Source organism: Elgaria multicarinata, chromosome 1 (genome assembly GCF_023053635.1).
Source record: "Elgaria multicarinata webbii isolate HBS135686 ecotype San Diego chromosome 1, rElgMul1.1.pri, whole genome shotgun sequence".
NCBI classification, from domain to species: Eukaryota; Metazoa; Chordata; class Lepidosauria; order Squamata; family Anguidae; genus Elgaria; species Elgaria multicarinata.
This window is the reverse complement of record NC_086171.1, coordinates 7,714,849-7,737,073: the sequence shown is the minus strand read 5'-3', so window position 1 is coordinate 7,737,073 and position 22,225 is coordinate 7,714,849. Positions and strand designations below refer to the sequence as shown.

The 22,225-nt window shown below is 45.5% G+C and overlaps 3 protein-coding genes across 4 annotated transcripts in view; 2 read left to right on the top strand and 1 right to left on the bottom strand.

Annotated features, from left to right (window-relative positions):
* Positions 1-22,225, top strand: part of LOC134396320 (7-alpha-hydroxycholest-4-en-3-one 12-alpha-hydroxylase-like) — a 319,750-nt gene that overhangs the window by 44,402 nt on the left and 253,123 nt on the right. The window lies entirely within an intron of this gene.
* LOC134396300 (7-alpha-hydroxycholest-4-en-3-one 12-alpha-hydroxylase-like) overlaps positions 1-22,225 on the top strand; it is a 63,278-nt gene that overhangs the window by 466 nt on the left and 40,587 nt on the right. The gene's annotated exons all lie outside the window — the stretch shown is intronic.
* Positions 341-3,965, bottom strand: LOC134396412 (uncharacterized). Its single transcript, XM_063122907.1, has 2 exons — positions 2,934-3,965; positions 341-2,881 (listed from the first exon to the last, which is right to left on the bottom strand). Exon 2 carries the CDS (start codon positions 2,460-2,462, stop codon positions 1,557-1,559), a length of 906 nt encoding a protein of 301 aa, XP_062978977.1. The 5' UTR covers positions 2,463-2,881; positions 2,934-3,965; the 3' UTR covers positions 341-1,556.

The window sequence follows — 22,225 nt, the reverse complement described above, 5'->3', positions numbered from 1 at the left end:
ACACTCTAAAGACACCACTCACTACACTGACTCTCAAATTTCCCAGAACTTAAGTACCATAAACACAGAGAGCACTACAGACTCTAAGAGTCCCTAACAAGTCTCCCTGGAAAGAACAGAACTGAACTCACAATCCCCTCCGGCCTTCCCTTATATATCACTCCTCCCCCTCCCAAGACATTCTAACTCCGCCCACTCAGGCCAACATTCTAAAAACCACAGACTTACAAACTACAGACATACATTTGGAATTGACTTGTGGGGTGTAACGCCACATATTCCCCCCCCCCTTTTTTAAAAAACCCGAGTATGGGGCTGGTTTAATACCTGGACCTGTACATAGGGTTTGGGGAAATAAAATGGTTAAACATTTATATATACAATTAATAGCAATATCAATATATATACACATACAAAGCTTTTTAAACATCAACAAGTTAAATGAACCACATTTTTATTAGTCCACTTTTTGGCTCCAATTTTTAAAGTCCAGGAGCATCACAATGTCCACAACAAAGTCTCACTTTACTGGTGAACTGGACAATTCCTGGCGAGACAGTCCATCCGCGATGATGTTCTCCCGACCTGCCACATGCTGGATCTCTGCGTTGAAGCTCCGGATCCACCACGACCACTGCTGCAAAAGTTGGTTGTGGCTTTCTATGGGTTGCAGCCACAACAGCGCCTGATGACCTGCTTGCCAGATGAACCACCATCTTGACAAGCACGGTTCGACCCTGTCCACAGCCCAAACGATGGCCAGACACTTCTCTTGGACAGCAGAACAGCTTCTCTCTCTCTCTCTGTCAACTTTCTGCTGTAGTAGGCCACGGGATGGATCACATCGTCCCCTGTCTGCCACAGTTCTGCTCTATCTCTGACTTCTGAAGCATCTGAGGCCAGAATAAACTTTTCTTTGACTGCTTCTAACATTCTCCCATTCACTCAGCCTCTCCAGATTCGCTACAGTTGTCTGACAAGCCCTCCACTGCTGCTTGTGAGCGTGTAATAATAAAAACTTTTCTACCTTCTAACCCCATGATATCAGTACCTAGGATTAGAGGTTCCTCCTGACAGGAATTAACACCCAAAATACATTTCCCTGTGACTCGCCTCCATGTAACTTCCATCTCGGCTACAGGAATTTCAATTATGGGCCCTGTCACAGGTTTGATGTTAATTTTTCTGTGAGGAATAATCTCCTCGCTCATCACAAGGTCTGCTCTAATCAGAGATACACGAGCTCCAGTATCTAGAATAGCTTTATGCTTTCTTCCATTTATTAAAACATCTTCCCACAAAGATTGATTTGATTCTTTCATTTCTCCCCACACTAATGTGTAACACTGGGAACTTTGGGGATGTTCAGCATCTTTATTTATATCCACTCTCCTTACTGAGGTACTTTTCTCTTTCTCTTATCTCCGCCTGGGACATTGTGGTCTAATATGCCCCACTAACCCACAATGATGACATGTGAGGTCTGTTTTTCCAAACAGAGGTTTGGTGGTGTTTCCCACCTTTTCTGTTGGCAACTGATTTTTATTTACCTCAGCTTACTTTTTATCCCCATTATGTTTATCCCCTGGTTTAATATTATTTTCTTTAGTAGACTTGCTGGTCATATGATAGCCCCGGTTTAAGGAAAATTGATCAGCCAGGGAAGCTGCATCTTGATAAGTTTTTGGGTCTCTATCTCTCACCAGCAATCTTATATCTTGAGGGATTTGAAAAATTAATTGATCTTTAATCATCAGATCAACTAAATCTTGTTTGGTTTTCACCTCAGTGCAGGTGATCCATTTCTCAAAATGATCTACTAACTTGTGTCCCGACTCCACAAAAGATTTGGATGACACATCATTAAGGCTTCTAAATTTCTTCTGGAAATACTCAGGCCCATAGTGAAATCTTTTATAAACTGCTGTTTTAAATGAGGCAAAATCTAAAGCTTCCCCTACAGGAAAACTGTTATAAATTTCAGCCAGGTCTCCCTTGATCAAGTTAGGGATAAACTTCATGTAATCTTGTGGCTTTACTTCCCACATCATGGCTGCCTTTTCAAAGGTATTGAAGAAAATTTGGGGATCTTGCCCCTCAATATAAGGAGTAAAGTCTTTAGGAGATAATTTGGGAGGTCTAGTCCCTTCCTCAATTCTCCTCTGATCTTCCCGCTCAAATTTTCTCTTTTCTAAAGCAATTCGTTCTAGCTCCAGCTCTCGATCTTTTTCTCTTAATCTTATTTCTGCCTCACGATCTTTTCCCCTCAGCCTTTCTTGTTGTTCCTCCTGCTGTTTAATCTTTTCTAATTCAAGTTGTCTATCAGCTTTTCGTTGTTCTAATTTCTCCTTTTCTAGCTGAATGTATTGAGTAGACATTTCTACAGGCACTTGCCTCAGAGGATTTTCCTCAGTTTCAACTGCAGCATGAACTCTGTAATGTTCTATAAGAGCCCATTTCATTTCATCAACTGACTTTCCTTCAGTTGGCAAATTTAAACGTTTACATCTGTCTGAAAGGGCATCTTTCTTCAATGCTAAGATATCCTTTTTTTATCAGACAGAGACTCAATCTTAATGAATAAAATGGTACTGGGAGTTTTCAATTGAGGTCAGGAGTGGTAAACTTGATATTTTATAATATGTATCTCACCACAGACAAAAATATCCTGTCAGAGAATTGTATCAGCGCAACCTCTGACTTAGGTAATATGTAACCTTCACAGCTAAGGACCTCTGAGGTGCTTTACAGTAACCACCCTCTGTCCTGTTCACAAATAAAATCCTTTTTGACTTCTGTCACTATAAATGAACAGAGTCTACTTCGGATCCCACTGCTGCCACCACTTCTTATGCCACGACACAGGCTCTGAACAACAGACCTCCCGTCTGCCACCACTTCTTATGGGGCGACACAGGCTTTGAACACCAGACCCTGCCATTTTTGTTATGTTTTTTGTATGTGTGTTTTTAATCAAAAATGAGTGTACAAACGCTGCATTGAAAAAGTTAGTTGTTGGTGTTTGTTTTTAAAAAAATCTTGCTTCCCCTCCATCCTTATGGGAATGGAGCACCTGAAGAGCTCTGTGCCTGGTTCATGGCTCCTCACGTTTATTCGCGAGGAGCCGTGAAGAAACCAGGACAGCTGCCCACACGTCCCATGCTCTTAGGACAATCCCAAGACCACGGGAAAAGTCAGGATTAAAGCTGTAAAAGGAGGGATCATCCCTCCCTGCCTGGGATCCCCTGTGCATCATGTGGTCACGCAGGGATGATCTCAGGGCGATCACCGGGACATCGCCTGATCTAGACATACCCTTGATCATAATGCAGCCTGAGGGCAAAGGGATTTAAACCTGGCTTTCATAGTTATTTTGGCTGGCAGTTATTTACTTTGTGAAGTTCAGAGTGGAAGACATTTAAATTAAAAAACAAACAAAGTTAAAATTAAATTTATAGACTGTTAAATAACTGAGAGAATAAAAAGGAGGTTCACCTGGCATCTGAAAGAATATAGTGTAGGTGCCAGGAGAACCTCCCAGGCCCCCTAACCGGTGGCTGCTGCGATGTGGACTCACTGGCATTTGTTGGTTGCTTTAGAGAAATGGGGAGAGATGTGTTTCGGACAACGTCCAAATCATGAACCGGATTTGGGGTTTCGCTTCCCAGACTTTTCCGCTCCTGGCTTTTGTGTTAGTTGCCCCATTCAGGTGCACAGCCGTCTCGCTCATCAATTCGTTGCCATGGTTTTCGTTGGGTTTGATCCAGATTTAATTATGTTTAGAGTAGACTCATTAAATGAATGGGATGGGTAAATCTATCAGTTCTCTTATATTTTAGCCAAGAACATTTAATCACAGTACATTTAAGCAATTACAGTATGCCTTTCGGTGGTGGAACTGGACTTTGTCCTGGGCGATTTTTTGCTGTTAATGAAATGAAGATGTTTGTCTTATTGATGCTGGCCTACTTTGACATGGAACTGGTTAATGCAGAAGAAGAAATGCCTACGACAGATGTAAGAAGACATGGGTTTGGAAACACAAAACCATCTCATGATGTTCAGTTCAAATACCGATTGAGAGTCTGAAGGGAACGTCATTTAGGCTCAAATCCTCTGCACAGTGCCCTGGAGTCAGCCCTTTGGATTGCTTCCAAGAAAATATGCATAGGATTGCCCTATCAAACCTGGTTTTTATTTCGAACTAACATGTGGGTTCACAGTTAAATTCTTTTTCTTCTTAAAAATATTATTTTATAAATACAGAGTCTTTTGGCATGTCTATACCTAAGGAGGGGAGGGGGAGGTTCACACAATATGATGATCATGAGATCCTCCCCCTCAGGCGATGTCCCGGGAGGAAGAGGATGTCGCACCCGCCATTTTTGTTTTTTGTTTCTTTATTGAAAATAAGTGCACAAACGCTCCATTGAAAAGGTTAGGTGTTTTTTTTAAAAAAAATCTCACTCCCCCCTCCCACCCCGATGGACACGGAGCTCCTGAATAGCTCCGTACCCCATGCCCAGTCCTCTCTTCCTCATGTTTACTCCTGAGGAGGCATGAAGAAACCAGGACAGCTGCCCACACCTCCTGTGCTCTCAGAACAATCCCAAGGCCTCGGGAAAAGTTGGGATTAAATCTGTAAAGGGAGGGATCATCCCTCCCTGCCTTGGGATCCCCTGTGCATCATGTGGACTCACAGGGATGATTCCGGGGTGATCCCTTGGATATCTCCTGATCGAGACATGCCCTTGATCATACTGCAGCCTGAGGGCAAAGAGAATGAAACCTGGCTTTCATAGTTATTTTGGCTGGCAGTTATTTACTTTGTGAAGTTCTGAGTGGAAGACATTTTGTAAAATATTAGCTCATATTCAAAGTTGTCTCTTTTAAGGGTGGGGTTACGAAAAATAAAAATAAGGATGAGGTTCAAAAAAGTGACCATGTTATTTTGTGATTATGAAAGGAGAACAGTTTCCTGTAGCTCTTGGCTAACCTGCTTATGTTGCATATGGTTCACCTGTCAGTAAAGGTATGAAGTCGAGATGAGACATACATGGCCACTACCTTAGGGAGAGGTTCAGTGGAGCAGTAGTGAGCTCCAGACAGACATACTACCTTGTCTGATCATTTCTTGAACATTGGACCAGAGTCTTTGAAAGTTCATGCCGTGATAAACCGACATTTCCCTAGATGCCAGAACACAGGTGTCCTCATTAAGAGCACAGTGACATCTCCAATCAGTTGTACAAATCCCCCCCCCCGTTTAAACGAAAATCTGTTTTCATTCCTCACCAATGCCTGAAGTAACTGATCCTACAAACAGTGGTAATACTAAGAATAATACTTTGCATTTATTGAATGGAGGGGAATTAACGTAGGAGTGGATACAGTCTTTGACCTGGAGTGTAGAGCCACTGTGCAGTTATGGATCTTACTGTGGATCTTGGGAGTGGACGGGTGCGGGGGTGGGGGTGTTATCACTCTCCCCCAGGTTTACTTACCTCACAAGGTTGTTGTGAAGAAAATATAGCATACACGCACACGACTAATGAAGAAGCATCCAGCCTACATCTTTTTGTTAGAATAAATTTCTTAGTCTTTAAGATGCCATGTGTCTCTCTTGTTTTACTATAATCCCACTGACTACGTTAAACTATTTTTCTAATTTTCTGTCTTTTCGCTTCTTCTTCTTTTTATTTACCTTTCAGTTGTTTTATTCTCTCTCTCTCTCTCTCTCTCTCTCTCTCTCTCTCTCTCTCTCTGTTTTTAACTGACCTGGGAATGTGGTTGAAATTTGGAAATGCATCTATTATATAAATACGTAAATAACAAACAAATTGGAAAGGAAGGTCTATAGGTCAAAATGCATTATTTAATAGGAATATCACATCCAAATCACACACACTCCCAAATCACGCACTGAAAACTACACCCCTCCCCAACCACAAACTGCAAACATGCACATGCATTCATTCAAACACCCCATGCATCCCATTCAGACATCAAAACTAGGGGTGTGCACGGACACCCCCCCCGCTCTGCTTCTCTTCCAGATCTGCGATTTGCGGATTGGGCCACTTCGCTCCACCCCCGCTCCGCCTATGTCCGCTCCACTCTGCTGTGGAGCTCCGGATCCGGATCGGAGCTACGTTTCCCCCCCCCCATAGGCTTGCATTAAGCTAAAAAAGTATGCAACTTTTTTTCTGTGAAAGTTAGAAAGCTCAAGTTTGGCACCATGACACCTCATGGAGGTATACACATGCACACCAAGAATCAAGGCAATCCCATCATCCCCTGATTTTTGGGGAATTTATGAAAATTGGGCACCCCATTCACACCCCTTTCTATAGCTCCATCAATTTGCACTTTAGAAACCTCAAACTCGCCACCATGATAGCTTATCCAGAGATACACATGCACGCCAAGACTCAAGGCAGTCCCATCATCCCCTGATTTTTGGGGAATTTATGAAAATCCAATACCCCATTCACACCCCTTTCGATAGCTCTGTCAATTTGCATGTTAGAAACCTCAAATTCACCACCATGACAGCTTATCCAGGGATACACTAGCATGCCAAGACTCAAGGCAGTCCCATCATCCCCTGATTTTTGGGGAATTTATGAAAATCCAACACCCCATTCACACCCCTTTCGATAGCTCCGTCAATTTGCATGTTAGAAACCTCAAACTTGCCACCATGACAGCTTATTTAGGGATACACATGCACACCAAGACTCAAGGCAGTCCCATCATCCCCTGATTTTTGGGGAATTTATGAAAATCCAACACCCCATTCACACCCTTTTCGATAGCTCCATCAATTTGCACGTTAGAAACCTCAAACTCGCCACCATGACAGCTTATCCAGGGATACATATGCACACCAAGACTCAAGGCAGTCACATCATCTCCTGATTTTTGGGGAATTTATGAAAATCAGGCACCCCATTTGCAGTTGTGGACTGTTCTCTGTCATTTGGACAGATAAAAAAAGGGAAGTGGGCACACTCACAGATGCCATCTAGACCCACAATCATGACAAGGTACAAGGCAATCCCATCATCCCATGATTTTTGGCAGGTAAGCAATTATTGTGCTTATCTAAGCACAATAATTTTCAGGAAGATAGCTTCAAAAACAACACAGTTATCCCCTTTTCATTTCCGCAATGCAATCCTATGGGCGAAATGTTTCAAAATGGCGATCGGATCGGTCCGCGGAAAGAGGATCGCTCCGAAAGCGGGCGTTTCTCTTCGCCTTGCTTCTAGGGGTCCGCGTTCTGCTTCTACTCCGCCTCTGGGTAAGGCGGAGCAGGCCAATCTGCTACTGCTTCTCCGCTCCTAATCGGAGCGGAGCACATGCCTAGTGTGCATGTGTGCATGAGAGAGTGTGCTGAGCTGCGGAGTGTGTGTGTGTGTGTGTGTGTGTGTGTGTGTGTGTGTGTGTGTAAAATCCCTTTCGTGGCTAAGACGGCCACTGGATTTGCTGTCTTGGGAGGAGGTGGAAATCGGAATGCTCCTGTGCTGATTTGGTGAGACCCAACCATCTTCTTTAATTTTAGGACATCCCATAGTGAGGCCCCGCCCCAAATCTAGACAAAGGGGAAATAGAGTGGACTGGCATAAAAGCTGCCATCCTCTTCAGTTAAGAATTGTCTGTGTGTAAAAAGAGGTTTAGAGATGGGTGCGGGGAATTACCAGCATGAGGGACCCACTCCTTTAGAGATTGTTCTGAAGAATTGTATGGGGGGGGGGGGTGGATTTGAGGAAAAGTGAAATGGTTAAATACAGATCTGGCCCCTTTTGGGTGGGGGCAGCCAGGAGACTGGGACCTGGAGGTTGTTTTAAAAGGTATTTATTTATTTATTTATTACATTTTTATACCGCCCAATAGGCGGTATAGAAAGTTTCTATACCGCCTATTGGGCGGTATAAAAATGTAATAAATAAATAAATAAATACCTTTTAAAACAACCTCCAGGTCCCAGTCTCCTGGCTGCCCCCACCCAAAAGGGGCCAGATCTGTATTTAACCATTTCACTTTTCCTCAAATCCACTTGTAACAGTGGTTTTACAACTCCACGGTGGAGTTTTTACACCATCGTTGAGAAATGTGTTGTCTGGATGGAATACTCCACGCCTCAGTGGAGTTTTTTGGAATACACTCCATGCTTAATATCTACGCTGGACAGAGGAGAGAACCTGCACAACTGTTGTGTTGCATGTTGTATGGAGGACTCCGTGAAGTTTCCTGTTACGTTGAGTTGACTTTTCCCACTGGCTACAGAGTTCTCTGGCAAGAGTGGCAAAAGGAGCGAATGCACTCTAGGAGAGCTGCTGGGATTGTTGTTGTTGTTTGCAGCAATGGCTGATGGGATACCATCAGGAGGACTGGGGGGAGGGGAGGAACTGTCAATCAAATGTCGCGTAGCCTTTTACTCAACTCCATGGGAGCCCACACTCACACAACGGTGGAGTGTGGTGAGCACCCCCTAAAACTCAACCGTTGAGTGGAGTTTCCCCACTGTGTAGAGAAAAACATTCGATTGGGTTTTCTCACCCTGTTGAACTTGAGACTGAACTGGGGGAGCTTTTAAAACTGGCTGTTTCATGGGCTTAAGAAGTGAAGTCTCAATTTCTCTAGCTGAGGGGGAATTTTGTGCACCAGACACAGCAAGAGATTGCTTGGGAGAGGTTTCTGGGGCAGTTACAGTATTGCCTCACCCTGTGGCTAGGGTTTTAGGGCGAGTCTGGGCTTCTGTGTGCTGCTTTGGGGCGTCTCTTTCTGACTCTGAGCTTTATCTCACCAGCGTTATACTGTGCAATCACTGTGAATTGCATGCAAAGGACTCAGAGGTTTTCCACCTTATAATCTGCTTTGATTGTGAAGTACTCCCACGCATCCTGCCTTAATTGTGCTTCAAAGTGAAAAGATTCGCCATATTCAGCCCCTGCTTTTTGAGCGCATCTTCCGAGCCGCCGCTGGGGTGCAGGAGCAGGATTTTAAAGAAATTTTAAAGAGCTTTGGTCAGTTGTAGGAGAATGTTCAAAAATAGAAGGTCTTGCCAAGAGTTGGTCCAGGTGTGCTTTTGTAAAGCTAAGAGTGTTGCCCCATGCCATTCCCCCCAAAATGGGTGTGACTATGCAGGGGGAAATAGCACCATGTAACGAAAGCGCTGAAAAGAGGCAAGCTCTGGTGCTTCAGAAATCATAGAAAAGTTGTTGTATTGGTTAATATCGAAACGTGTTCTGCTCAAAGTTTCGGACTGATTGTCCTTCGTCAGGAGCTGGAAACAGTTGCTGTGCTAGCAGGAGCTACTGTAACACAACGGTTTTCTAATCTGCAGTTATGCTACCTACATCTGCTTCTGGGAGTTCTCCCTGACCTTGTATCTCTAGGTCCCGACAAGGAAGGAAGGCTTAAAGAACCACGCTCATCCACTCTTGGCAATTGGCATTTCTCAGGTTGTTCATGTTGATGCTGTGTTCTAACACTGCAGCATCTCCTGGGGAGGCACTAATTCTTTCCAATTGGGTCACATCTACTGCATCCACAGTGGGATAGCTTTGCCAGACATTGGCTAGCCATGCCACAACTGTGTCTCCATTGATGGGGCCCAATTGGTCAGCGATGGCTTTGGCCTTACTAGGAGTCCATCCACTGGATTCTGTGATGGTTTCTCTAGAGGACCTGCCAGTGGCAGAGGTTTTCTCTACAACCTTGATTGTGACTGGGGCCATGGGCTGAAGATCCTGCCAGTCTGAGTTAACCAGACTTTCTGGCCAGGTTACCAAGGCTGCTACACTCTCTGTTTGGGCTGGAGAGAAAAGTTCATAAACTTCCAGCCCTTCAGTTTGCAGAGCGGCAATTACACCTTGGTGCACTTTTAGCTTGGCTTTTAACACTTGGATGTGTTTCTCACAGTGCTCATGACTAATGCTTGCTTTGACTTGCCGGTTTTGATCTGCTAGGAAGCGGGCGGCGGCTTGCAATTTGTCAAGTTGGGCTGGGAGTTTGCTGGTCTTAAACTGGGCTTGCTCTGCTGCTGCCTTACATTGATCCCTATCTACTTGGGCCTCTTTGATGAGGGCGGTTATTTTAACATGTTCAGCTACATGTTCAGCCCATGCCTTGGGGAAGGGGGGCATGAGGCCATGCTGCTGAAACCACTAGGTGCCTTACCACTAGGGATGTGCTCCGCTTCTCCTCAGACCGGAGAAGCAGGAGCGGATTGGGGGGCTTCGCCTCCACTTAAGAGGATCGGGGGAGCCGCAGAGCGTTGCGGAGCGGATCGAGGTGAAGGCGGATCCTTCGCCTCGATCTGGAGCTCCGCAAAAAAGATAAAGGGGGGTTACTTGGCCCTGCCGCTGTCGCTGCTGCCTGTGCGGCGACGGTGGCAGAACCAGGTAAGGGGGCAAGGGGGTCTTATCGGCATCCATCCGCGGTCCCGCGGCTGCTTTAACGGTAAGGGATGAGGTAAGGGAGAGGAGGGAGGGGGGGTACCTGGCCCTGCCGCCGCCACTGCCCGTGCAGCGACGGTGGCAGAGCCAGGTAAGGGGGCAAGTGGGTCTTACCTGCATCCGTCCGCGGTCCCACGGCTGCTACAAGGGAGCCCGAGGACTCAAACAGGAAGACTAGGCCGCAACTGTCCAAACATTTCAACACTTCCACCACGGAGTTGTTCTCACGCTCCAGCTCCTCCATGTATTTTTGGAACATGCTCAAGAGTGCATGCATGTGCCAGAGGTAGATCTCGCTGAAGCTGTCTTCAAAGAACTTCTGGAGCGTAGGAGGTGGATCATCTTGAGAAAGAAAGAAGGACTTCAAGGCTGGAAACATCTGTAGTAGCCTTGTGATTGTAGGGAATAAGGATAGCCACCGTGTCCTGCTGTGGGAAAGCATCTGTCTATAATCAATTTCCACAAAATTGCAATACTCCTTCAGACTCTCTGATCTCACTGTGTAAATGCTGAAGTATTGGTATATTTTAAAAATAATATTCTCCACATCCACATCTAGTTTCTGTGCCCTTTGATGTTCACAATTGTTCAAAATGTGTGCTGGGCAACCCACACCAATCAAAGTGGTCTTCTGCAGCAGCCTTTTCAAGTTTGCAAAGACGTTATTCCCTTGCTCAGCCTGCCGTACTCCACCAAACATGGTATTGCAGTTGTCACCTGTGAAGGCAATGCACTTCTCCAACAAGCCGTTCTTCTCCAGAGTGCCCTTCACATAGTTTGCAATTGTATCTGCTGTCTCATTTGGTGTGTTGCTCAGTTCGATGAGCTTGGACTGCAACCCACCATTCTTCCAGTCAAAATACTGAACTAGAACTGGAAATATTTTCACCGCACCATGGTTGCTTCCATCCGTTGAGACTCCACAGTATGGAATGTTGTAGTCGACAGTTTTTTATTGTATTCAGAATCTCTTTTGACACCCCTTCAAATTAGTGCATGGAAGTGAGACTCCTTGCATGGAATAGAATGTACTTCTGAGTAGACCTGGCTTGGATTGAATTGAAAAACAAGCAGCAGCAATGATCAAATGAAGAATAAAAGAACACACATACACATACTCAGAGGAAGTGAGTTGTTATTTGTAGGATTATCGTGCTGAAACGGAGAGGAAACTCTTCCCCTTGCCAAGGTTCCAGTCAGCTTTGAAAGGAGGAGCAAGACACGACTGAGCATACTTGTATTATGAACTAAAATGGCCACCTTATACGTTATAATATTTCATTCTGGCACATGTACATGTCAAGAAGATTGGTGAAACATTCTTTATACAATGAAAATTACCCATTTATAATGGGAGAATGCTTTTTTATTGTACGACCTTAACTAGAGTGGCACTCCCATGCCTCTTTAAATAGATATGATCTCTCTACAGAAGAAGGAGGCAGACTTCCAAAAGAACATTGCACTCTGTTCTTATTCTGAAGAGGGAGCTTAAACTTCACTCTTCTGAAAGCAAACCCGTGTGACGTAAGTTTTTCTTCCACATCTTCACTTTCTCTTTATATTCTTATGGATAAATTCCTGGAGGAGAAGTCTAGCCTGATGGCTCTGTGCTACCTCTGGGATCAGGAGCAGTAAGCCTGTATATACCAATGGCCAGGGAGCATGGGCTGGAGGGTGCTGTTGCGCAGTGTCCTGCTTGTGGGTCCCTGGTCCACAGCTGGTTGGCCCCTGTGTGAACAGAGTGCTGGACTAGATGGACCCCCGGTCCGATCCAGTATGGCACTTCTTATGTTCTTATGCTTAGTTCTGTTTGGGCCATTTCTCTCCCCCCTACCCTACGCGCACATGAAATCTATTGCTCAACAATTCCAAGGGGTTCTATCCTTAAAGGCAGCCTAAAAATAATTTAAAATAATACAGTTGTCATGTAAAATGTTCTTGAGTCATGAATCTAATCTGCTTCTGAAATAATCATGCTTAGAATCCCTATACTGTACTGTGTCGTGGCAGTCTTGCCTAGTGAGCTGGTCTGCCAGCTGAACAAGAAGTCTCTTCAATATAATTGTTCTTCTCTTAGATTTATTTATTTATTTATTGCATTTCTATACCACCCAATAGCCGAAGCTCCCTGGGCGGTTTACAAAGAAGTAAAGAAGTAAGTGATGAAAACCACAATAAACCTGAAACAAGCCAAGTATGTGCATACTGATTTCCTGGTCAGATTTCAGTTTCGTATTTTAGGTGAATCTTGTGGATGTGATCCAACGTCCAGGGCATTGATTGGGCACCTCTTCACATATTGGTTTATGGGTTATACAACCAACGGAGCAGCAACAAAAGTGTCTCATTGGCATGTATTGCAGATTCAACTCCCAATCGTGATGATAATTGATCACCTATGTGAAGCATCCTCCTCCTAAACCTTCTCCTCACCTCTCATTCTCTCTTACTGTCAACAATGTCATGCTTACTCCGGTCAAGGAAGCTCGTAGTCTTGGCTTTATATTTGACTCCTCGCTCTCCTTTATTCCTCATATCGAGGCAGTAGCTAAATCTTGTCGTTTCTTCCTGTATAATATTGCCAGGATTCGACCATTTTTGTCTGTCTCTTCTGCCAAGACTCTCGTTCACGCACTGGTTATCTCTCGGTTGGACTACTGCAACCTCCTTCTCTCTGGCCTCCCCTCGTCTCACATCAGTCCGCTGGTCTCTGTCCACCACTCTGCCACTAAGATCATCTTCCTGGCCCGCCGCTCTGACCATGTCACTCCGCTTCTGAAATCTCTTCATTGGCTTCCAATTCACTCCAGAATCCAATATAAACTTCTCCTGTTGACCTTCAAAGCTTTTCACAGTCTAGCTCCTGCCTATCTCTCCTCTCTCATCTCACACTATCGCCCCGCTCGTGCTCTCCGCTCCTCTGATGGCATGCTTCTCGCCTGCCCAAGGACCTCCACTTCCCTTACTCGGCTTCGTCCTTTTTCTTCTGCTGCCCCTCATGCCTGGAACGCTCTTCCAGAACACTTGAGAACTACCAACTCAATCACAGCTTTTAAAACTCAGCTAAAAACTTTTCTTTTCCCTATAGCTTTTAAACATTGAGTTTGTTCTGACTCTATACTGTTAGCTTCACCCTACCCGGTGCCTGTTTACACTTCCCTGTGCCTGTTTGCATTCTCTTTCTCTCCTTATTGTTTACTACAACTTTATTAGATTGTAAGCCTATGCGGCAGGGTCTTGCTATTTACTGTGTTATCTGTGCAGCACCATATACATCGATGGTGCTATATAAATAAATAAATAATAATAATAATAATAATAATAATAATAATAACAACAATACCAATGTTGGAGGGGAGACTATGCCAGAGCTACCAAGAGACAGTTTTCCTTTTTCTCTCTACATGGAGAGAGGAGGGTATTTCTGCAGCTGTGTTTTGGAGGAGATATAGGATTTAGATCAGATTGGGTTGTTTGTTTGTTTGTTTCTGACTTTTTGCTTAGCTTTCCTTTGCTTTGTGTTTTGCCTTACTTTGATTTATATACATTTATAATTCTTCATTTGGAGTGTTTGTTTGTTTCCCAACTCCCACCCCTTCCCCCCTGTCTTTTAAACCCTGAGTTCTGTGACTGTGTTTGTATTCATTTTCCTTCTTCTATAGAAAAAAAAACAAACAAAAAATACCAAACAAAATCTATCCTCTCTTTTTGTTTCTCTCTCTCTGTGTGTTTTTGTTGTGACTGTGTGTGATTGTGTGACTGTGTTTGCTGTGCACTGCTTGTTAAGTGCAGAAAGCATTTAAATAACGTTTGGGAAAAGCACACACTCGTGGTGAAAGCAGTGGGCAAGGCAATGCTGGCACCAGTAAGCAGGCAGCCTCTCCGGCTGTGAAAATTGAAAATGCAATTCCTTGGCTGGGTGCTCATCAACAGAAGCAGGAGAAGAAGCAGGCAGACGTGCCCGCTTCTCCAACTTGCACCCGCCATTCACTTTTTGAGGGTGGGATAACTGCCCCTTTGCAAGAGGCAGGCAGAAGCAGCAGCATTAGTGCCATTGTAGGAGGAGGAGGAGTATCCCCAACTTCTTCATTATTGATTGAGGGGAGCCCGCTGATGGATCTTTCGCAAGACATTATAGATGAGGTCCTCAGCACAGTGGAGGGGCAAGAGGAGGAGGTGGTCCTCCAGGATGTGGGTGATGAGGAGCAGCAGGCCGAGGCTCTCTCCCCAGTATCCAAGCCCTCTTCCTCTGTTACCCCTGCTTCTGTGGCGACACCTGAGAGCGTAGGCGGGTAGTTGGTGTCACCATGGAAGCGAAAGACAAGCATGGTGTGGGACCACTTTAAGGTGGGAGTGGATTCCCGCTTTGCTGCCTGTTGCCACTGTAAGGCTTCCCTAAGCAAGGGTTCAGCTACAGGGCATTATGGAACCAGCAGCCTCACGATGTATCTGCAGTGGCAGCAGCAGTCGATCTTGCTGGGGGAAGAGGCGGGCACTTCCAAGGTGACTGGTGCCAGGGGAAAGGAGAAGGCTGCTGCTGCTGGCACTCTAAGCTCTCCATCTTCCATCCCCATGAGGGTTAGGCAGGCAACCCTCGAGGACATGGGGAGGGGGAAGTATGGAGCCACAAGTTGGCATTTTCCCATGCCCACCCAGATCACCGCCTGCATCAGTGAGATGGTGGCGTTAGACGACCAGCCATTCAGCCTCGTTGGAAATGCAGGCTTCAAGAGACTGATGGCGCTTGTGGTTCTCTTCTACAAGCTGCCGTGTTGCACCCCCCTTAGCAGACGGGTGGTGCCTTCCCTGTACCGTTCATGCAGGGAGTCAGTGCTGGGTTCAAACGTGGCACGTCCACTGTCCAACATAGGCCTTGTTGCTGTTGCTTCACTGAGCGTTGTTCCTCACGGTCAGTTTAGTTGGGTGCTCCTGTCTAGGTTCCTGGCTTTGAGAAGCAACTTCACACATCATCTCATGTACGGTGACCAAATGACCGGATTTGCCCGGACATGTCAGGATATCCCGCCCCCAAACGGGATCCGGCGGGAGATTTCAAAATCCCCCCCAATGCCCGGGAAAATCACGGTCTCGTGGTTTATCCAGGCCTTCTCTTGGCCGGCGCAATCGCTGTGCTGGGAGGGGCAGGGGCCCAGAACACCAAGCCCCTCCCCTCTCCTCTCATCATGCTGCGACGAGGGCAAGGGGCAGGGCTCACTTTGCTCTTCGTCCCTCCTGGATAAGGCCTGGTGCAGCCGCCGGAGAAGGGGAACGAACACTGAGCCCCTCCCCTTCCCACTTGTCATGCTGCAACGAGGACAAGGGGCGGGGCCTCACTTCATTCCCCATCCCACGTGGCTAAGGCCTGGTGCAGCCGCTGGAAATGTGGATTGAACAAGGAGCCCCGCCCCTTGCCCTCATTTCAGCATCCTGTATCCTCAGCGAGGTGGCCACTTGTTCTCTTTCTAAAATCCCTTCGGGTGGGGGAAAAACATTCTACTGGGTGAGTGGTCCCTCTCTTCTTCTGTTCCTGTTTGTTTTGCTTATTTGTTTGTTTTCCCTTTGCTCCCAGCCTTTTACTAATTAATTAGACAGTGTGTTGCTGCGTTTAGGGTTTGGGGTGTGTGAGGAATGCTTGCAAGGGACTGTGTTGTGTTTGTAGGTTGTGCAGAACGGAGGCAGCGCGCAGTATGGCCCTTTAAGGGTTACAGTTTTATACTGTATGTGAGATGAGAGTAGAGCACATGGCAGAGGAAGAACTGAGGAAGACACTTTGCTTCCTTCTTTTTTCCTCTCACCCCTCCCAAGTTTGTTGCTGCCTCCGCTGCCGCCCCCGTCATGCAGGAGCTTATCACCACGTGAATCACATCAACAAGATCTCGGTGGAGCAACAGCTCAGGGTGAATCACATCAACAAGATCTCGGTGGAGCAACAGCTCAGGGGCGGCTGCTGCCCTTCCCAGGCATGGACGAGGGAAGGAGGGACGGAAGGGAGAGCCCAGGCATAGCAGACCCGTGCACTGATCCACCACCCTACCAGGCTTGGGAAACACTTTTCTTTCCTTTTAATTATTAATTCTATGATTCTCTTCCTTTCGTTAGTTTAGGGCATGATCCTATGTTGGTTTAGACAGGAAAGAAAATCCTACCGCCCCCAGCATGTCCCAGCCAGCATGTTTACTTCTGAGTAGACATGCATGGGGTTGCACAGGGCTCTTTTTTGGGTTAAGGTTAGATCTAGGTCCAAGAGTTTGTACTTTTGTGAAGTCAGCTTGAGTTAGGGTGCAATCCTATAGACAGAAAAAGTCCTACAGCTCCCAGCATGTCCCTGCCAGCATGTTTACTTCTGAGTAGACATACATGGGGTTGCACAGGGCTCTTTTTAGGGTTAAGGTTAGAACTAGGTCCAAGAGTTTGTGCTTTTGTGAAGTCAGCTTGGGTTGGTGCAATCCTATAGACAGAAAAAGTCCTACAGCTCCCAGCATGTCCCAGCCAGCATGTTTACTTCTGAGTAGACATGCATGGGGTTGCACAGGGCTCTTTTTAGGGTTAAGGTTAGAACTAGGTCCGAGAGAAGTCAGCTTGAGTTAGGGTGCAATCCTAGAGACAGAAAAAGTCCTACAGCTCCCAGCATGTCCCAGCCAGCATGTTTACTTCTGAGTAGACATGCATGGGGTTGCACAGGGCTCTTTTTAGGGTTAAGGTTAGAACTAGGTCCGAGAGAAGTCAGCTTGAGTTAGGGTGCAATCCTAGAGACAGAAAAAGTCCTACAGCTCCCAGCATGTCCCAGCCTGCATAGATGGCTTGGGCTTTCTGGAAGTTGTAGGACTTTTTTTCTGTCTGAACAGGCAGAGGATTGAGCCCAAGGATGGTAACAATATATGCATGTTAATGTTCCTATGGACAAATAAAAGAGGACATATTAAAAAAGGGAGGAGTGGCATGAAGATTGCAACCCTAGTTGCTTTTTATATATGTATATGGCCTGTATAGGTTGGTCTCAAGGTGGCTTGCATCTGCACAAAAGCAAAACATAGAATATCAGAGTGTAATTGGCACCAAAGTTACAAAAAAAAAAAAAAAAAAAGCACGAGAATACAGAGTCCAGACAGGGGAAAGTCTCATTGAAATTGGTTGGGCTTTCTTCTGAGGAAGCAGGTGTAGGATCACTCTGTAAGTCTTTGCAGTGCAATCCTGGAGTTGTCTAGTAATCATTGATTTCAGTGAGACTTAATCCCAGGTAAATGTGTATAGGGTGTTCCATGTTGCCGTCATGACTAGTAGCTGTTCACAGATTCCTTCTCTTCCATAACTATATTGAATTCCTTTTTAAAACCATCTAAGCTACTGTACTTATCACTCACTCCCAATATCTAACTATTTTTGCCTTTTTCATACTCTTTCTCTTCGTCGTCATCTTTCACTTAACCCCCCCCCCAAATAATTAACCAGTTGTGGGGGGGATGACCTATCAGTTGAAGATGAGTGGAGGGAAAGGACTGAGCAATTTAAAATAATTTAAAAATAAATTTAGCTGTTTTAAGTTTTGTGCTTCTTATTTTTTTCTACAAAACAACTGTTCTTAAAAATCGAAGTGGGCAATTTTGGGGTGTGTGTGTGCAAGTAGCTCACCTTGCCTCACCTGCGGAGCTCCGGATCCGGATCGGAGCTACGTTTCCCCCCCCCCCCATAGGCTTGCATTAAGCTAAAAAAGTATACAACTTTTTTTCTGTGAAAGTTAGAAAGCTCAAGTTTGGCACCATGACACCTCATCCAATACCCCATTCACACCCCTTTCGATAGCTCTGTCAATTTGCACGTTAGAAACCTCAAACTCACCACCATGACAGCTTATCCAGGGATACACTAGCATGCCAAGACTCAAGGCAGTCCCATCATCCCCTGATTTTTGGGGAATTTATGAAAATCCAACACCCCATTCACACCCCTTTCGATAGCTCCGTCAATTTGCATGTTAGAAACCTCAAACTTGCCACCATGACAGCTTATTTAGGGATACACATGCACACCAAGACTCAAGGCAGTCCCATCATCCCCTGATTTTTGGGGAATTTATGAAAATCCAACACCCCATTCACACCCTTTTCGATAGCTCCATCAATTTGCACGTTAGAAACCTCAAACTCGCCACCATGACAGCTTATCCAGGGATACACATGCATGCCAAGACTCAAGGCAGTCACATCATCTCCTGATTTTTGGGGAATTTATGAAAATCAGGCACCCCATTTGCAGTTGTGGACTGTTCTCTGTCATTTGGACAGATAAAAAAAGGGAAGTGGGCACACTCACAGATGCCATCTAGACCCACAATCATGACAAGGTACAAGGCAATCCCATCATCCCATGATTTTTGGCGGGTAAGCAATTATTGTGCTTATCTAAGCACAATAATTTTCAGGAAGATAGCTTCAAAAACAACACAGTTATCCCCTTTTCATTTCCGCAATGCAATCCTATGGGCGAAATGTTTCAAAATGGCGATCGGATTGGTCCGCGGAAAGAGGATCGCTCCGAAAATGGGCGCTTCTCTTCGCCTTGCTTCTAGGGGTCCGCGTTCCGCTTCTACTCCGCCTCTGGGTAAGGCGGAGCAGGCCAATCTGCTACTGCTTCTCCGCTCCTAATCGGAGCGGAGCACATGCCTAGTGTGCATGTGTGCATGAGAGAGTGTGCTGAGCTGCGGAGTGTGTGTGTGTGTGTGTGTGTGTGTGTGTGTGTGTGTGTGTAAAATCCCTTTCGTGGCTAAGACGTCCACTGGATTTGCTGTCTTGGGAGGAGGTGGAAATCGGAATGCTCCTGTGCTGATTTGGTGAGACCCAACCATTTTCTTTAATTTTAGGACATCCCATAGTGAGGCCCTGCCCCAAATCTAGACAAAGGGGAAATAGAGTGGACTGGCATAAAAGCTGCCATCCTCTTCAGTTAAGAATTGTCTGTGTGTAAAAAGAGGTTTAGAGATGGGTGCGGGGAATTACCAGCATGAGGGACCCACTCCTTTAGAGATTGTTCTGAACAATTGTATGGGGGGGGGGTGGATTTGAGGAAAAGTGAAATGGTTAAATACAGATCTGGCCCCTTTTGGGTGGGGGCAGCCGGGAGACTGGGACCTGGAGGTTGTTTTAAAAGGTATTTATTTATTTATTTATTTATTACATTTTTATACCGCCCAATAGGCGGTATAGAAACCATTTGTAACAGTGGTTTTACAACTCCACGGTGGAGTTTTTACACCATCGTTGAGAAATGTGTTGTCTGGATGGAATACTCCACGCCACAGTGGAGTTTTTTGGAATACACTCCATGCTTAATATCTACGCTGGACAGAGGAGAGAATCTGCACAACTGTTGTGTTTCATGTTGTATGGAGGACTCCGTGAAGTTTCCTGTTACGTTGAGTTGACTTTTCCCACTGGCTACAGAGTTCTCTGGCAAGAGTGGCAAAAGGAGCGAATGCACTCTAGGAGAGCTGCTGGGATTGTTGTTGTTGTTTGCAGCAATGGCTGATGGGATACCATCAGGAGGACTGGGGGGAGGGGAGGAACTGTCAATCAAATGTCGCGTAGCCTTTTACTCAACTCCATGGGAGCCCACACTCACACAACGGTGGAGTGTGGTGAGCACCCCCTAAAACTCAATCGTTGAGTGGAGTTTCCCCACTGTGTAGAGAAAAGCATTCGATTGGGTTTTCTCACCCTGTTGAACTTGAGACTGAACTGGGGGAGCTTTTAAAACTGGCTGTTTCATGGGCTTAAGAAGTGAAGTCTCAATTTCTCTAGCTGAGGGGGAATTTTGTGCACCAGACACAGCAAGAGATTGCTTGGGAGAGGTTTCTGGGGCAGTTACAGTATTGCCTCACCCTGTGGCTAGGGTTTTAGGGCGAGTCTGGGCTTCTGTGTGCTGCTTTGGGGCGTCTCTTTCTGACTCTGAGCTTTATCTCACCAGCGTTATACTGTGCAATCACTGTGAATTGCATGCAAAGGACTCAGAAGTTTTCCACCTTATAATCTGCTTTGATTGTGAAGTACTCCCAGGCATCCTGCCTTAATTGTGCAATAAAGCCAAAAGATCCCACCTACCTGCTTCCCTCGGATTATCCCCATAGTGCTAAGCTTTTGCGGTTATTGTTTTTGCTACCAGGCGACAGCGATCCTTTGCATACCAGGAAGTCAGTTTAAGGGGGGAAATGTAAAAAATCATTAAAGAAAATCAACGGATAATCCAATCCGATTCCAATGTGGTATGCTCTCCCTGATAGGTATTACTGTGCCAATTTTGGTGTCTTTATCTTTAAAGCTTTCGCAGATGTAAGAATTTCTTTAAAATCCTGCTCCTGCGCCCCAACGGCGGCTCAGAAGATACTCTCAAAATGGAGGGGCTAAAACCTTTATCACATCAGCGTAATACAGTGCAATCACTGCGAATTGCACGCAAAGGACTCAGAGGTTTTCCACCTTATAATCTGCTTTGATTGTGAAGTACTCCCACGCATCCTGCTTTAATTGTGCTTCAAAGTGAAAAGATTCGCCATATTCAGCCCCTGCTTTTTGAGCGCATCTTCCGAGCCGCCGCTGGGGTGCAGGAGCAGGATTTTAAAGAAATGCGTAGCAAAAACAGCCACAACCACAAAAGCGTAGCGCTACGGGGATAATCCGAGGGAAGCAGGTACGTGGGATGAAGCTTTCTTTAGATTTCCTCTCCGGCAGCAATTGTGAACTCATGGTCTCAGTCTTTTCTCATTTCTGTTGTTGGTTGGGGTAAGTATCTCTGGTTCTCCACTGTAGCCCTGGCAGGGGGCATCCTCGGAGCGTTACACTGAGGCTTAGCATTCACTTCAGAATGTCCACGGGGAACCGGGCATCCCTATAGTGCTGCACACACTTCTCTTAAGACCTGCTTTTCCTCAGGGGTCCGGGTGTTGGTGTCAGTAGCAAACTGGTGTTTAGCCTTTAGCTCTTTTAACAATTCCCAAACTTTAGACAAGACTTCTGTTGGCTGCTTATCATACTTGTTCATGTCTTCCCCTAAAGAACTGAGTTCATCCCATAGGAAAAGTCTGTATAGATCTATTTTTCTTTTTGGGAGACCCTGTTCAGGAAATCTCTGCCTGTTGCTTCTAGTACTTGGTACTTGGCATGAAGACTAGGACCTTTGTTCTGCTTGGGAATAACTGAGGAATGGGGCCCAGCATTGGCACAGGTTACTGCCTGCACTGGCTCTAAGTGTGCCCTTTTGCCATGGGAGGGCTTCTTTAAGGTACCAGAAGTTCTTAGCAGTTCAGAGGCTCACAAGATGATGTGAGACAATGTATCCTAAGACAAGGCACTTGGCTCTATGGTACCTAAAGGCGTCTTTGTTTGACCATTCAGTCCAGGATACAGGGGAGTCTTGAAATGAGCTACATCACAGTTTATTTATTTATTTATTTATTTACATTTATATACCGCCCCACAGCCGAAGCTCTCTGGGCGGTTTACAACAATTAAAAATAGTAAACATTAAAAGTATACAAAAATTTAAAAAAACATAAAAACAGTATAAAAACAACAATATCCATTTAAAAACAACAATTCTGGGGTCCATTAAAAACAAACTTCACGTTGTTAAATGCTGTTAAAATGCCTGGGAGAAGAGAAAAGTTCCACACTGCATTTCCATTGACTTGAATGCTCTGCACTTTTCTAGAAAGGACAGCTAGCAATTTTTTCCTACCTACATCTGCTTCTGGGAGTTCCCCTTGA